This window comes from Sabethes cyaneus, chromosome 3 (assembly GCF_943734655.1).
Source record: "Sabethes cyaneus chromosome 3, idSabCyanKW18_F2, whole genome shotgun sequence".
Taxonomy (NCBI): Eukaryota; Metazoa; Arthropoda; class Insecta; order Diptera; family Culicidae; genus Sabethes; species Sabethes cyaneus.
Genome location: NC_071355.1, coordinates 191,196,413 through 191,214,220, shown reverse-complemented (window position 1 = coordinate 191,214,220; position 17,808 = coordinate 191,196,413). Strand labels below are relative to the sequence as shown.

Genomic DNA, 17,808 nt, shown 5'->3' with positions numbered 1-17,808 from the left:
CATTTTATGATTTGTTCTTAAGGATCCCTTCTAATACGCTATTAACAACAGAACGCCATCGCCATCATCATATTTTGTCATTTTTTTACCGAACTGATTCAACGATGTATCCGTATTACCTTTGACTTATTTAAACTCAACCTGCTCAATGTTTTCCTGGTTCATCTTCTTCAATTTGGGTAAGTTTCAAACACACAAAAGGAGACGAAATCTTTATCAAATCTTTACATTGACGACAAAATCACACACTACTTCTGTTTAAAAGCCTGTCGGTCTCGACTACCCATTTGTGTTGGCCCCGACTACCCATTTGGCAGGATAGCCAATGTGACATCCACTATGTTAACCGCCTTTCACAGGTGAGTAAAACTGCGTTATCAAGAGAAACCTGTCCCGTTTTCACTATTGCTTTATTAGACAGGTAGTTCTACCAAACAAAGTACCTACATCTAAACCTTTGTTATATAGTATTAATCACTATTAATATTCAATCTTGACGTTGGCAATGCCAACTTGGCATCATGTAAATTACAACGCTAACTATTGTGCGTTTTAATTATTTTCAACTTAAAGAACCAGTCAGCTTTAGCCACCTTTTTGATATTGAATTCGCCATAGAGCATAGCGAGTTCATCATTCATCCTACGCCACCATACTTCGTTTTCCTGTCCGCCGCCACAGATCGTTCGTAGCACTCGTCTTTCGAAAAATCCGAGTACTCGTAGGTCCTCCTCGAGCTTTGCCCAAGTTTCATGCACGTAGAGTACAACCGACCGCTCTAACGAGCGTCTTGTACAGGATACACTTTGTTCGGGGGCTTAGTCTGTTCGTGCACAATTGCTGATATGAAAAAAATATCACCGAGAGTCAACAATCCACCCGAAAACCGTACGTAGTACTGTGTACTATCCATCGTGGATTGAATCAGTTTGATTAGCCTTCTGGGAAAGTTTTCCATAGCTCGTTTCGGTTAATGCTACCATATGCAGCTTTGAAGTCAACGAACAAATGGTGCGTGGGAGTTTTGTATTCACGATCTTTATGAAGGACCTGTCGAAGTGTAAATATATTAAGCCATTGTTGACCATCCGTCAACGAAACCAGCTTATTCAAATCTCACAAAACTGTTCACAATTTATGCGAGGCTGGATGCAAACACACGGCTAAGGCAGTCCAAATGCCAACTCTACTTCCATGGTACTAGCTTTAATGTATGTTGGTATTATTGGCGTTTCAGCAATTTGTTTGCTAAAGAAATTTGCTCTACATCAGGTGCAGATGCAATGCCTCATAAGCTGAAAGTGCAAAGTTACCATAACATTAGTGTACTATTCGGTTAATTGATGGTCCTTTGAAGCTAATTAATTTATGCCTATCTCAACCCTATGAAAATATCTGCTAAATTTATTTGGATCCCTCCATGGAAGGCGTCGAAGAGCAAAGCACACAAATTTCCACTGTACTGCCTCGATACGATCAACTCCATTTTGGTAATGTAGATTCCAAATTTGACAGCAATATTCGAGAGATGAACGCACCAGCGAGCAGTATAAAGACTTTAGACAATAGATGTTACTGAAATCTTTAGCGATCCGGAACATGAAACTTAGATGTTTGGAGGCCTTCCCGATTACATATGAAATATGTAGCTGGAACAATAGTTGGCTATCTAGTAGTACGCCTTAATTTTTGATGCAGTTAGTTCTTCCAATGCTAGCACCGAAGAGCTTGTAGTCAAAAGAGATAAGCTTTTTTTTCTTGAGAACGCGAAGACGGCACATTCAATCGGATTAACTTTCATAAGGTTTGTGTAACACCAGTCTGCTAAACGGTCGTGGGTATCAGTGATTGAGCTGATTCGATTGAAGATTTTTAAATCGTCAGCGAAGGACAAACGGGGAACTTGCAGTTTAAAATTCACATCATTAATGTATAGAAGGAATATAAACGGTCCTAGGTGGCTGCCTTGAGGAATTCCAGATGAAGCAGAAAACTCATCAGAATAATTATCACCAATTTTCATTACCTACTCACGACCAGTGAGATACCGTATGCGCCTGCTCCAAGATTTTTGAGGCAATTCTTTATGAACATCTGTTGTTTCGAGTAAAAAGTTATATCTCCACCTCGCTACGTGGATTTCAACCAGGAAGATCAGTGACAACTAATTTACTGGAGTTCACCTCGTTCTGTCTACGCACTATGGAACAGGGTAACCAAATCGATGCAATTTACATTGATCTGAAAGCAGCATTTAATCGTGTCAACTATGTAATTTTGCTAGCTAAGCTGGACAAATTGCCCTACTAGCACGGTTGTTACAAAGTAGTTGTAGTAACCGAATTATGACTAAATTCAGTCGTAATCCGGTTGCTTCAACTAAATGGACGCAAAGTGTGCTATTTGGGTGGGACTATCATCTAGCTTGCTTTCCTGGCTAAGCAGTTATTTACGCAATCGCAAAACCGCCGTTAAACAAGGATTTCGTCAATCGAGGTAATTTCAGAATGACTCAGGAGTACCTCAAGGTAGCATCTTAGGACTACTGCTATTCTTACTGTTTGTTAACAACGTCACTCGACTATTGTCTTCAGGAACAAGGTTATGCTACGCTGATGACGTGAAAATTTATTTGACAATTGAGACAGCCACAGAGTACTTGAGACTGCACAAATTAGTCGATTTGCGTGCCGAGTGGTGCAAAAGCAATCATATGTTAATTAGCATTCAGAAATGATCCGTTATTAGTTTTACCTGCAGAAAACACCCAATAGTTTTTAGATATTGTATCGAAGGTACACCACTACAGCGCAGTGACAGTGTAACGGATCTAGGTGCAGTATTGGCTAGCGAGATGTCATTTAGACAACACTATACCTATATTATTAGCAAGAACTATTTTCTGCATTGGCAGAGAATTTCGCGAAGTTGGTATTTTACGTACTCTTTATTGCTCTCTAGTTCATTCCATTATTGAGTCACGTTGCGTTGTCTGGAACCCGCATTCTGACTACTGGATTATTCGTCTAGAGCGGTTTCAAAAATACTTTATCCGCTAAATTTGCCGCATGCTTCCTTGGAGGAATCCCGATGCTCTGCCACCTTACGTTGAGCTGTGTCTGCTAGTTGGCGTGGCACCTCTAGAGCACCGCTAAAAAGATATTATATCCAAGACTGCTCATAAAATCCTTTCCCTATGCCTATGACTATCCGCTGTTTTGTCGCGGCTTACCATATACTGCCCGCTTCGGCCTCAAGGAGACAAAAGTTTCTTCGGGTTGATTCGCACCGCACCAATTATGGGCAGCCAATACGGCAGATGGTGTTGGAATATAACCGTCTTGATTATAACTTTTAGTTAATGTTCAGTGAAATTGTAAAATGTGTGTAATTAGGCAATGTTAATTTTATTACTCTTGTATATTTTTGTAAAAGATACTGGGTTTTTATGCCGCTTTGAGTAAGAATTTGTCGCTTGCTCAAGGTGGCTTTTCCCAGTCCGATAACTAATTTCATTTAAACAATTCGTCGGATGCTGGTCTTCAACAATTGTCCACAAAATCCAAAAATGCAATCCAATACAGCAAGTTCAAGGAGTTTAGCAACCGAGCTCAGGGCAGATAGTGATACGTCGATATGCATAGTTTAGCCGAGCATTGTAATCCCTCAACACGACAGTGCGATGCCTTGAAAAGCGATACTGGTAAAGGTGAATTTAATATCCCATTTTTTCATAAGCATGAAATGTTCTACAAACTGAAGATAATTTATCAAACCACCTCCTCCCCCCCCCCCCAAAAAAAAACAAGCTTAAGATAAAGTTAACACTATTGTCCGGAAATAGAACTTTCGGTACACAAAGAACTACCCAGCTAGTATTTTTGTATGTATAAAAAAGTTAAAAATCAGCATTACGTACATATACACATGCTAATAAATCGTATTAAATGCGGCAAAACTGGCATATTCGTACTAGTTAGGAGGAGATATACGTGAAATAAATATACGTGTTTCAGCTATATAAGTAATTATATACGATAATATCCGATTAAGTCCGGCTCGCTTCGTGCTGCTATACGATTCTGTGCTGAATATCGTATGTGTGTCAGTTGCTGTCATTATATACGACGGAAAATTAACTTGGGCGCACTTTATTAAGCATTAGTTACGATTTCGAGTTTATTAAGAGATATTTACGATAATTTTTGTACTTTGTTACACGAATTGGTGCTGGCTGGGTAGCATAAAAATAATCTCAATGATTAAAAAATACCAGTTGAGCGAAGAATTCTCAAGGGTTAGTTTGGGTTCACATTGATTTTTGATAGAATCCAAGGGGCATCAATTGATCCACATAATAGCTTTCCAACAAGTACGGCCGCATATGGTCCCTTTTCCAACGTGTCCATGTCCAACAGCCTACACCCCAAGCAACAATGTGAGTTTTATTGTACTCTTATGGCGGTTTTCATGACCAATTTTGGCCTTAAATGCCATCATAAGAGTGTAATAAAATCCGAATTGTTGCTTGGGACCTGTGTTCATATAGTAGAAACAGGGATGGTCCGATCACTTTGACTCAATTTCGATTCATTTGACAGTACCGTTTCAGCCGAGCAAAATTTGGCAAAGTGACATATGGGACATTTGTAGAACTAATCATTATCTACAATTTTGCCGAATGAAGTTTCGCTGTATCTTTTGTAGTTACGGCGCTACGATGCTAGTAACTCATTAGTGACTAAATGAACGTTCATTCAAATTTTGCTCGGCTGAAACGGTACTGTCAAATGAATCAAAATTGAGTCAAAGTGATCGAACCATCACTGAGTAGAAATACTAGTAGATCCGTCAAGGATAGATTTCAAAGTGTACAAGTGCGTAATACAAAGCTCTCAGGCAGTACGGATCACGAAATTCTTTTGGAATTGGATTGAACAGCATTGAACAATACACTCAGTAACTGAGTGAACTGCAAGGTAGCTTTTGAGGAAAACTGCGTACACGATTTTGCTTCCAGGAGGAAGTATCATGGAGACATCGTGTTAATATAGCGAGAATATCAAGGGTCCAACATTGCCGCCTTGAGGAACAACTGAGGTACTCCGGAAGTCACAAGACACAATGTTTCCCGGTTTCACAAACATACAGTAGTTTTCAAGGATGGATTTGAACTACTAGACGAAAGCAGTGAAGGCACCGAGATGCTTTAATTTGGCTAGCAGTATGGTGTGGTCAACACGATCGAACGCTGCTTTGACGTCGGTAAATACTGTACACCGTATTTCAGCTTTGGTCTAGGTTGAGAGACGAATTCGGGAAAGAATGATAAGAGCAGTTGGTAAAAAGGCTTACAGCCATATTCCCATCAACTGCATCCAGGAACGACCAACCCGTAGAACGCAAATTGATGCACTTTCCCTATTACGACTTTGAAAAAAAGAGAACAAACCTACATATACTTTGCTGAAATGACAGTCAATAAAGCCAAAGTTAAACACGTATTCGTACGTGCTATTCTTGAGAAATCGTAATTTTTTATCGTGAAGCGACCGCAACCTTATGCAATCTATCGCATAGTTCAGGAGCTTGGCAATAAATAGTTGTGAACTTTTCTGATGGCTGGTCGTTGCATAAAGCACAAACAAACAGACGAGACACTCGCATTAATTCCATCATCAATTCAAAAACCATTTATTTCAAAACAGCATATTTTGCAACATGGCCACACCATGGTGCTCAAAACTTGCTTCAAATTTTTACTTCAAAACCGTACAAATGTAAAACTGCTGCAGTAAAAAACCCTACAAATTTAGGCTACTCCGCAACATGCATAACAGTGGATGCTAGTGTGCAAGCAAAATGTGTAGGACGATGGTTTTTGAAGAATCATCTTGCATGTGTAATGTCAGTTCTCCAGTTCTTAGAGTCTGATCAGTTTATTCAGTGTAATAATTACGATACGAAGGCAGATTTGGAACGTCCTGCCCTCAGGAGGAATCAAAATCGTGCTGAAACCGATGTACTTTCCAAAACAGGTTTTAATTTGGGCAGCAGTAGAAAGTTTTGAGGTTGTAATGTCTATCATTGAAATCTTTGACTGTGTTTGTTACAAAGCTAAACGTTGGTTAGTTCTGGCGATGGTTGACCGGGAATAGTTTTTTTCATCTGGACTCCTAAGTCACTAATTTTTTCGTTCATTTTATTTCTCTTACGTGCTAGTCAAAAATGATAGCCTGCCTGTAAAATCCAGTGAAATGTTATGGAAGGGTATTTTACCCGTATTTTTAACCAGCTTATTAAATGGCTAGATGTCAACAAAATCATTCAGTAACTTTTGAAAACGATAGCACAGTTCGGTACATCTCACCACGAAGTAAAATACCACTTGAACATTTAGCGCATTTTAAAAATTATGAATAGAAGTAGCCCGCAATTGTTACCTTGGGGAGCATCGCTTGAGTAAATAATGGCAAGGAAACAGTTGCTTCCAGTTCTACACATAGACTTCTGTCGCTAAATTCTGTCGAAGGCTACTCACAGATCAGTGTAAAACACGTCAATCTGAGCTTTCGTTTGCTTTTAAGTAGAAGAAGGAAACGTAAAGTTTAACAATTTCGTAGTAATCTATCAGCAAAGCATGAAACCATGATGATGTGAAAAGATATGATTCATGCCGAATATTGGAGAAACTATAGTTTTGGAATATCTACAAATATTTTTATGCAGAATTAAAATTAAATCGAAACACAACTATCATTAATTCTGAAATTCCGCCCTAGACTCGTTACAAATTATATTTTGTTTAGCAGCTCTGCCTTCGAACTCATTTGAAATCAAATGAATTATCACAACTGGCAGCAAATTTAAAAAGTTAAAAAAAATTAAGCTTCGCAACCAATAATTTCTAGTATGCAGAACAATTGCCGGGTTAATCCATCTTTCCTTGGTGAAATTTAATCACAAACAACACTGTCAACGCCAATTGTCAGTCAATGGAATCTTCGATATTAATGCGTATAACCAACATCCCTGGCACTAGTATCCGACGCAATCCACTGATTGTTCTTGTGTTTCTAATGTTTGATCATCTCCTCGACATCGCTATTTTGGTCAACAGAGTTTGACAGTAGCACTGATGGTCCCCTCGGTATTGTACCCCAAACAAAAATGGCTGACGTACCGGGGGGTCGTGTTTAATACATCACATAATATATTTTTTAGAGTGAATAAAAAAAGCGAAGGTTTTACAGTTTTGGAAAACGCGTACCGGCGGCTGTTGGTTACAGCAGTTTTCTTCCTCGATAACAGATTGATCCTAGCCACACTATCTTCTGCCAGTTGATATAAAGAAAACTCTCTCCATAAGGTTAAACGAATTGTAATCCATCAAGAAATAAAAATCAGTCAGTTCAATGTTTGCTACATAAATGTATCCATTTCCCTAATTGCGACCCTGAACAGCCGGTTTTATCTGTCCAGTACAACTGCCACTGCAATACCAACAACAGGGGCAATTTCCAATTTGTCCTGAATGTTTAGGATTTATTTCCCGTCTTTTGTTTACCTAAAAACCAGTTTACTCTGTGTGGTCAAATTGTGCACGGATCTGCTCGGCGGCAGGAAGGAAGCTGATTTTATTCCATATGTGTAAATATGAATGAATGAAATTTGCTTACCGGGTGAGTTGTTTGTGATGTGCGATGAAATTCAATTTGCATGCAATCAAAAATTGTCCACCCGTTCGAAGAACCCATTCACCTGGCAGGCAGCCTAGCCGAAGCAGGTGGCCCACTTCCGACGTGCGAAGGCAAGCTTACCGTTTGAAAAACACACAGAAGGGTGGTCGGGGGCGGCTCGGGCAGCGCGCGGGTCGGTGCGGTCAGAACAGATTTCAATTTTTGTAACATGTTCTATTTTCTTCTCTTTTTACAGCTTCATGCAGCACTCGCTGGTATCGTTGGATATATCGGACAATCAGCTGCAAGGACTTCCACTGGATTCGCTCAAAAATGTCCACACGTTAAGCCGATTAGTGGCTCAGAGGTAAGTAAAGCTGTTCCACTCGAATCGGTCAGTAAGTTGAGCTTGCGGTGAACGCTGCCTGCGTTCATTCCCTTCAAGGTATCAGCTCGCCCGGCAAGTGTCAGGCGCTCGATCGGGTGGTTGCTTTTTGATATGGTCGGTAGTTTTCACAGCAGTAGAAAATCGATTTCAAACCGCTTTATTTTATTAAAGTGTAGTATTAAATATTACGTCAAATTTATTGCAATGGACCATCAGTAATGAAAACCGAAGAGTTAAGTAAAATTAGTTGTGAGATCCTAATGTCATTGTGATGGAACCACTCCAGTCAGTGGCAGCACTACACTGCGACGGTGCGACGGAAAAGCCAAGGCTTCCGCAAATCCACTCCAATCTAAAAATCGCAATTAAAGGATAAAAACTTGAGATGCGGAAATAAAATGAAAGCGAGCTCGACTCCACTTTCTCCTGGCTCGGTACAAAACGAGCACACTCGGCGGCGGTGACGGACGTGACGGCTGCGGGTCTTCGTTTTCTGGTGGCACCGAAAGTGGCCTAAGGCTTCGGAAGCATAATGAAAAAAGAACTGTGCCATTTGGATGAGAGCCGGCGCTTGTTTGCCTTCTGGGTTTTGCCTTTCCCGAGCTCGAGAAAGGTCGCAAATTGTCGCCCATAAAAGGATTAATAAAATCGGCACTAAACAAGTGAGATATAAAAACTCTTTTATCTCTGTGGGCAGTGACAAGACCCATTAGTAATATTGAATTTTTGTCGTCTTCTCTACTGTTACGGAGATTAACTGTTTATCTAACTAAATCTGGAACGTGTCAAAAGTTACACTCAAATCTCGTTTTACGTCCACTATTGGGGGGACGTAAAAAGAGATTCTAGTGTAACACAGAAATTACAGTTGACCCGACTGTTGCGGAAATCTGATTTGTAATTTTTCTTTAAATTCTGTGGAAAAAATTATATTAAGTGAATCACATCGAACACCGATAGGTGACTGCAGCCGAGCTCTTCATACAATCAACGAGATGTATGCCACACAGAGAGAACTCTCAGCGGCGAAAGCTGGTTGTGCGATAAAAACCTCTCTCCTTGTGTGGTTTTTCTTTTTTTAATTTTAATAAGCAACATTTGCAAAACTATTCCGTTGGCTTAACAATATGGCCTCTTAGGAAATTGCTTAATCTAGGAAAACTGCTCATGGTTCCTTACACTGTGTTTGTGTATGTGTGCGGGTGAAATGCTCTGGCTCCAGCCGATTGAATCAAATGTTCGCCTTTAATCCCATAATCACCGGAGGGCGTTCTGGGTTGAGATCTTCTGAGTTTAGAAGGGAACTTTTTGTTGTGGTTTAGTTTAGCAGTTGAATAATACCATAGTAAGGCCATATAATGGTAGGAATCCATCTTAGACTTAAACCGGCGGGAATAATTATTTTTTCATCAGTAAAATAGCTGTAAATTCTGAAAACTGGTAGTGTGCTTATGAACCTGTAGTTCAGTTTAACATTTTTACCTTTGTTATACTACCTATATAACAAAGGTTTACACTCAAAATATTCTGCACATAACTAATAGTAAATTTCCATATGAAATCTCATATGATTATCATGAGCTGCATATAAACACAATCCTCCCAGAAATACACATAAAAATTATACGCGTATGAATAGTATGTGCAAAAATTATACGCATATGAATAGTATGTGCTAATTTTTCGCTTGCACATAAATGATAACTGTTTGGCATATAAAGATCATTTACTGGGCACATTGCAAAAATCTATATGTGGAACACATAGAAACTATACGAAAAGTTTTCTCAGTGTAGGAATTGGTGAACAACACGAAATTGATCCGGGGTCCGGAGAGCCGAGTCACATATATCAATCGATCAGGTTCGACGAACTGAGCAATGTGTGTGTGTGTGTGTGTGTGTGTGTGTGTGTGTGTGTGTGTGTGTGTGTGTGTGTGTGTGTGTGTGTGTGTGTGTGTGTGTGTGTGTGTGTGTGTGTGTGTGTGTGTGTGTGTGTGTGTGTGTGTGTGTGTGTGTGTGTGTTTTTTTTTTTACGTGAGGAAACGCTCAATACCAGGCACAGTAATGACGTATTGCTACATCACGTGGCACAGTGTTGGACTCTAACCCACTAAAAACCTCACGGGCGTCTGAGCTTAACCCTCCCCCTTTCGAACTACCGTTAAGTATTACTTCGGGGGGAGGCTGTGTCTGTACACCCCGATCTGGAGATGACGATCGTCATAACGTCCACTCCTTCACATTCACCGTCGCAGTGTTCTGCCATTCTTGTTTCTACTACATGCTCCTTCACCGTCCACTTTCCTTGCACCTATTGAGACGTGTACGGACCCAGATATGGCGACCGTCATGACTTCCATCTCCTCACAGCCACCCACACAGGGTTTCTTGTTGGGCTCTGCACTGTTCCGTCGAGTTCGCCACTGCATTTCCACTTCAGCTGTTGAAACGCGAACCGATCCAGGAATAGCGACCAACATAACATCCATCCTCTCACGGCCGCCCTCGTAGTGTTTCTGTCCAAGCTTGGTTTGCTCCGTCACGCTCGTCACTCCACCGATGCGTCTGTCAAGATTGTCTGCTAATCGGGATTGGTAGTTCGCTGGTCATTTCTCTACTGTCGTTGCAGTTGCAACATAATCTGTACTACAACGCCGGTGACGGCATTCCACACGCTTTCCTCCCAACACATTTCGCTCACTATGTTCTCCACCGTCAGGGACGGCATCTCCCTTCGTATCGCGGCAAATCGAGGACATTCAAAAACCACATGCTGTGGTGTTTCTACCGTCTCTCTGCATACCGGGCAGAATGGTGTCGCAGCGTGCCCGAACCGGTGCAGGTATTACCTGAAGCAACCGTGACCCGAGGGAAACTGCGTCAAGTGGAACCCGACTTCTCCATGTTTCCTGTTGAATCAGGTTGACAGAATCGGTATGAGTCGATGCGTCCATCCACCATTCTCGGCCCTTTCCCACTCTTGCTGCCATTTGCTCAGCGACTCTTCGCTCGCCAGCTTCCGGGCTACTCTGATGTTTCTTCGTCCGTAGCAGTCGTTATCTTCCACGAGCATGATGCTGATGGGGATCATTCCAGCGATAACACATACTGCCTCCGACGATATTGTTCTATATGCACTGGCAACTCTTACAGCCTTGAGTCGGAAGGTATTATTCAGCTTCACGCGATTCCGCTTCGATCGTAGTGCTGCGATCCAGGCTGGACCTCCATACCGCAGTATCGCTGATGGCACACTAGCCAGCAGTCTCCGCTTGATACCCCGCTCGGCCCGTAACAATTCATTATGGGTCTGGCTATCGCATTGATAGCCTTCGCCGCCTTCTCGCAAGCGTAGTCGACGTGGCAGTTGAAGTTCAACCGGTCGTCTATCATTACTCCTAGATGCTTGACCGCGCGTATTGAAGTAATAATGTGCTCTCCTACGGTGACGACTGCATGTTGTACGGTTTTACAGTCAGCAATCAGCAGAACCTTTGTTTTATGGTGAGCGATTTGTAGCTTTGCACCATGCATCCTGTTCTTGATAGTTCTAATCGCCTCTGTCACCAGCATTTCTGCCTGCTCCAGTGACTCGCCTGTCACCGATAGCCCGATGTCATCGGCAAAGCCGACGATCGCCGCGCCTCTAGGCAGCTTCAGAGACAGTACACTATTGTACATCCCGTTCCAGAGTTTTGGGCCAAGGATGGAACCTTGTGGGACTTTAGACGTAATATTCATCGTTTTGCGTCCCTCAGCGGTCCCGTAAACAAGCGTCTGATTCCTGAAGTAACTCCTCAGTATTCTGCATAGATATCCCGGTACATGCATTCTATGCAGCGACTCGGCAATGGCCTCCCAACAGGCGCTGTTAAAGGCGTTTTTTACGTCGATCGTTACAACGGCGCAAAAACGATCTTCTCTTCGCCTGTTTGGACGACTTCTCTGCTCGCTCGATCACTGTCCGAATTGCATCCACCGTGGACTTCCCTTTCCGGAACCCAAACTGCATGTTTGACAGACCGTGTTCACCTTCTGTATACCTCGTAAGCCTATTCAGGATTATTCTCTCCAGGAGTTTTCCGCATGTATCCAGTAGACATATCGGCCTGTATGACGCTGGATCCCCCGCAGGCTTTCCTGGCTACCATCTTCTAAGCATTTCTGCAGCACGGTCCTGAACAAATCCGGGAACGCTTGTATTACTGCCTTAAGAGCCACGTTAGGAATCCCATCAGGACCCATCAGGACCCATCAGGGGCCTTTTTCATTTTTAGCTGTCTTGCCACTGCCACTATTTCATCGATGGAGACTTGCAGACCGTCAGCGCTAGCCCTCTCTTCTGGACCGTGCGGTATTGTTGGCCACTTCGTAGGGGCGTGCGTCGGAAAAAGTTCCTCCACGATAGCCTTCAGCTTATTCGGACACAACTCCCTAATTGTCACAGGACCTTTTACTTTCGCCATAACGATTCGGTACGCGTAACTCCAGGGGTTGACGTCTGCTTTCGGCACAGCAGTTGCGTTTGCTTTGTTTTATCTCCCGTTTCAATGCAGTCCTGGCCACTCTGAGCGCCGCGCTGGGCTCTTCCCGATCTGTTTCAGTTCTGGCTCTTTGGACGCGTCTTCTGGCTCTGAGACAACTAGCACGATGATTGGCAATTGCTGCATTCCACCAATAAGCCGGTCGCCGCTCTTTTCTCGGTTCCTGTTTTCTGGGCATGGTAGCATCACATGCCCTGACCAATCTATCTGTCAACTCGTTCTCATTCAAGATCGATCTTCCACCGTCCACCCGGAGTGCCTCGACGAAAAGATCCCTGTCAAAGGCCGTCGTCTTCCACTTCCGCTCGTAGGTTCTGGCTCTCTGTCTTATCGCCGGATTTCGCCGGCCGATACTAAATTTAATCGCCTGGTGATCGCTACGGGGTCTGTGAAGGGTACACAGACACAGACCCTCCAATTTATGTTCGGCATCAGGGATGGACTGCCAAAAGTGACATCAATGATGGATTTGCGGCCGTCTTTACGAAAGGTGCTAACGGTACCGTCGTTGAACAGTGCAATTTCCATCTTACCCAGGGCTTCTAACAGACTGTATCCTCTGGCGTTGGTGCATCTGCTCCCCCACTCCACAGCCCAAGCGTTAAAGTCTTCCGCAATGATGATCGCCCGATGAGTTTTTCGGTCAGCGCGTCCAGCATCTGGTGGAACTGCTCCATGGTCCATCTTGGGGGTGCGTAACAGCTGCATACGTAGGTGCCGTTGATTTTGACAATTACGAAACCCTTATACGAACTGGAAACCACCTCCTCAATGGGGAAACTGCCCATTACGTGTATTGCAGCCATTGCTGCTTTATCAGTTGCCCAGTTACCGTTACCGGGAGGAATTCGGTACGGCTCTGTAGTTATCGCGACGTCGCACAACGACTCCGTTGTCGACTGCTATGTCGCAATGATTGAGATTAATCTGGGTCACCTCCATCACTGCTGACCCGCCTTCGCCTTTTTATACGCTGGGCATTGGAAGCCTCCCGTCGTGTGGTCATTTCTCTTTGAATTATTGCAGAGCATACATACCTCGGTAGCTTTGCGCAGTCACTTGCAAAATGACCATTCTCGCCGCATTTCCGACACGATCTGGATCTATCCGGACCTCCACAGTTACGCGCCGGATGGCCGAAGCCCCAGCACCTGAAACAACGTTCCATTTCCTTGGTCACACGAGGGATGGCTTTCAGAACACACTCTGACCACCCAACTTTAATTTTACCCTTCATCAGTGCTTGGGCCCTGCTACCGCTGAGAGACGAATCGTCGCCGTCTGCGTCCCACCATATGCCTTTCTGAGCCGGATTACCATCGGTACGTCGCCCAATTCGCACTGTACCTTCAACGCATTCCTTAACTCCTGTTCTGTCGTGATCTCGTCCAGGTCCCTGCACTCGATCACGGTTTCTTGGGAAAGCGCTTTCACGTTTGCTTCATCTCCAAGTGATTTGGCAACAAGATCCTTGAAATCCGCGCTGGGCTTCTTCTGCTCGCCATTCTCTACTTCATTTTGTTTCTGCTTCTCCTTCTGGCTTGCGACGGTACGCCATCCACTACATTCGCCTTGGTCCGGATTGTCTTCCTCTTCGTTCTTAGCTTTCTTTTGCTCCTCATCTTCACCAGGCGTTTCCCTCTTCCTTTTGTCCGTGCGAGAATTCACTACTGGAGGTCTTTTCGGCGTCTCTGATGCTTCAGCCGTTCTCTTCGCGGCTTGGCTAAGTGCGTTTTCAGCAGCCAAAGCTCTAGTCTCGAGTTTCATATGCTCGCACTCAACTGTAGTCATAGCAGATATTTACTGCTCGCCACCAACTGCTTGATCTGCGTGTGGACGTTATGCCTCTCCTTAACGAACTCGTAGAGCTCGTCGATTTTCGCTCTGCTATCCATCATCCCGTCTTAAGGGGCGAAACCTCCAGGCTTTGGTGAGAGCATCTGAATCAGCGTCATGTGCCCTCCTTTCTGCTCTGCTGGAGGCACACTACTGCTTCTACTCGTCAGTGTATCCTTGTCAGTGCACTGGTGATCGTTGTAGCCTTCCACTTCTCGCAAACACGTTCGTCTCCTCTTGCGGCGTACAGCCGTTGCTGTTTTTGTTTTGAGGTGTACTCATACTCGTCCCTCCTTCGTGCCTCCTTCTTCATTGTGTTGGTTGGTTGAATTAATCATTTTTGTAGGGTCCCAACTCTAGGACGCTATCTCCGCTCGTATTTGTGTAGTCGCCTTTACGATCCCATGGTGATCTATGTAAGCAGGGAGGTCATGACTAGGGACCCAGCAAACACCAACTCGTATATCAATGTACGAAAATTATCGTTGTTGACTTTTAATAAATTCAGTATCGTAAATATAGTCTAATGAAACGCACATAAGTTTATATTCTATCGTATTTAACGATAGCAAGTGATTGACCTACGACTTTCAGTACAGAATTGTATAGCATAATAAAACTAATCGCTTTGAGTCGAATCTTATCGCATATAAAAATTTATAAAGTTGAATTGTTAACGTATATTTGTAGTACGTATATGGCCTCCAAATTAGTACGCATATGCTAGTTTTGTGCATCAGATACGATTTTTCAGGATATATATAGGTACATATAACTCATTTATTACTCTGATTTGCATATGAAAATGTTTACTGGGGACACTCCCCCTATCCTTCATGGGGATAGGGATGTCAGCAGCCTATCAGCGTTAGTCAGGAATATATCATCTGAGCCTACACCACCGCACTTAGACGTGAGTGACGAGCTTTGAACGTACCTAGAGACCAGCCACGGTTTTAGTGGGACGGATGGCAGCTGTACCATTAGTCTACTCGCCGTTTCGGGAAGGTGTCACCCTTCCTTACCTAAGGTAGCAGAATAGCACAACTGTCAGCCCTATAGCGTCTAATCCGATCGTTTTCCCGCCATTCCAGTATACCATAATTAGGATCTTCCTGGAACCGATCCTAATGTGCCCACGGCACTCCTGACATGGCTTTTAGGTTTATAGTCCTGAGCTATAACAGGACACTACGACGCCTGTAGCTGTCTCATGGGACTTGAACTAAACCCGCGTCTTTACACCACTGCACTACGCCGCACAGTGGGACAATTTAAAAAATAGTGAGACATAAGGAATAACATCGAAACCTTAAAGCATAGCTTAATAGTACCTTCAGAAAAGTTTCTCCATTCAAAAAGCGCTTTCTAGTGGGGGAAAAATATTTGAACATTAGGGTGTCCCTAAGCAGATACAAAAAATATTTTCTCTATTTCAAGTCAGAAATGATTACGATCCACAGAAGATTTATAGATAAACTAATTTTAAGAAACTTTGTTGAATACTGAAGGTTTCTATCTCATACATGAAAAAAGTTATAGAGCCAAACTCTTAAGGACACCCTTAAAAACAGTTTTTTCGATGTAGCTCTTGAGTTACGCTTCGTATACATTTCAAATGTACTAATAAATTGGTAATCTAATTAAATTGCACATTTTTGTCGAAGATAGTAGAGCTCTATCTTGTTTCCTTGAGAAGCCATCACTGGTTTTTATATTTTTTCACGTAATATTTGAAGGGGTGTATCTCGGGGGAGAGCAGCTATGAGCAGCTAATCTCACTTGTTTTTTGTGAATCAATTTATGCTGTATCCCACCATGTACAACTTAGGGTGGAACACTGTGGAACATCTGAAAAAACTTATCACGAAGGCAACCGTTTTTAAAACCTTCACTAAGCCAATAAAAATTAAGACATTGTAGTTTAATAGGACTTTATTTAAATTGATGAATTCTGGCTTTAGTTTTCATAAGGTCGCATAATCAACCCTTTTGCTTGGATTATGCGACCTTTTGAAAACTAAAGCCAGAATTGTGTGTTGTTGTTTAGTGTAGTAGTGAATTGAGTGTTGTTGTTTAGTATAGTAATTTTGCTTCGGTTGGTCAATTCTCCAAACGGTTTCCTGGGTCGACAGAATTTTTCTGAATTTGGGGTATTCATGGCTAGGCATGCTTCTGGGAAAACTTTCTCTGATAGCCAAATAATGTTTTGCTTGCGGAAACGGACAACATCTCGTTGGCTTTCCTCCCATCTCTTTTGAAGCTTGTAGCAAAACATTGATACTTGTCTTTCCATCCTGCACGTGAAATGCGCTTTCTCCTCAAGCTTATTTTTTATGTAATCAACGCAGTGATTCTTCTTGCTATCTGCTCCTGACTTGCATTTTTCTATCCACACTTCGAATAAAGTCGATCGTCGCAAGTTATACATATTCATCTCACTATTTGACGCGATAAAACAAGTATAACTAAAGTATTGACAGGTTTTGTATCGGGTTACTAAGTTACCGTTACAAAATTAGTTGATTTGATTCAGAGAACATGCGAAAGCGGTACAAAACTATGGTTTTCATAGTTTCAGGCTTTAAAAACGGTTGCCTTCGTGATAAGTTTTTTCAGATGTTCCACAGTGTTCCACCGTAAGTTGTGCATGGTGGGATACAGCATAAATTGATTCACAAAAAACAAGTGAGATTAGCTGCTCATAGCTGCTCTCCCCCGAGATACACCCGTTCAAAGATTACGTAAAACATATAAAAACCAGTGATGGCTTCTAAAGGAAACAAGATAGAGCTCTACTATCTTCGACAAAAATGTGCAATTTAATTAGATTACCAATTTATTAGTACATTTGAAAAGTATACGAAGCGTAATTCAAGAGCTACATCGAAAAAACTGTTTTTAAGGGTGTCCCTAAGAGTTTGGCTCTATAACTTTTTTCATGTAAGAGATAGAAACCTTTAGTATTCAACAAAGTTTCTTAAAATTAGTTTATCTATAAATCTTCTGTAGATCGTAATCATTTCTGACTTGAAATAGAGAAAATATTTTTTGTATCTGCTTAGGGACACCCTAATGTTCAAATATTTTTCCCCCACTAGAAAGCGCTTTTTGAATGGAGAAACTTTTCTGAAGGTACTATTATGCTATGCTTTAAGGTTTCGATGTTATTCCTTATGTCTCACTATTTTTTAAATTGTCCCACTGGTATTTGGTCGACCCTAGGCCCGGTCGCGTCCCAGCCGGCACCCGCTCCGATTTTAATGGCTATATAGGGTCGTACATAGCCAATTGACTTTGATCGACACCATAACCTGGGATAGGGCCTTCACCGGCCTGTGTGTGTGTGTGTGTGTGTG

At 42.5% G+C, this 17,808-nt stretch overlaps 1 protein-coding gene across 1 annotated transcript in view; it reads left to right on the top strand.

Annotated features, from left to right (window-relative positions):
- LOC128743109 (chaoptin) overlaps positions 1-17,808 on the top strand; it is a 121,228-nt gene that overhangs the window by 52,235 nt on the left and 51,185 nt on the right. Inside the window, exon 2 of the mRNA XM_053839632.1 lies at positions 7,936-8,046. Within this exon, the coding sequence (XP_053695607.1) occupies positions 7,936-8,046 (111 nt within the window). The remainder of the gene's footprint in view (positions 1-7,935; positions 8,047-17,808) is intronic.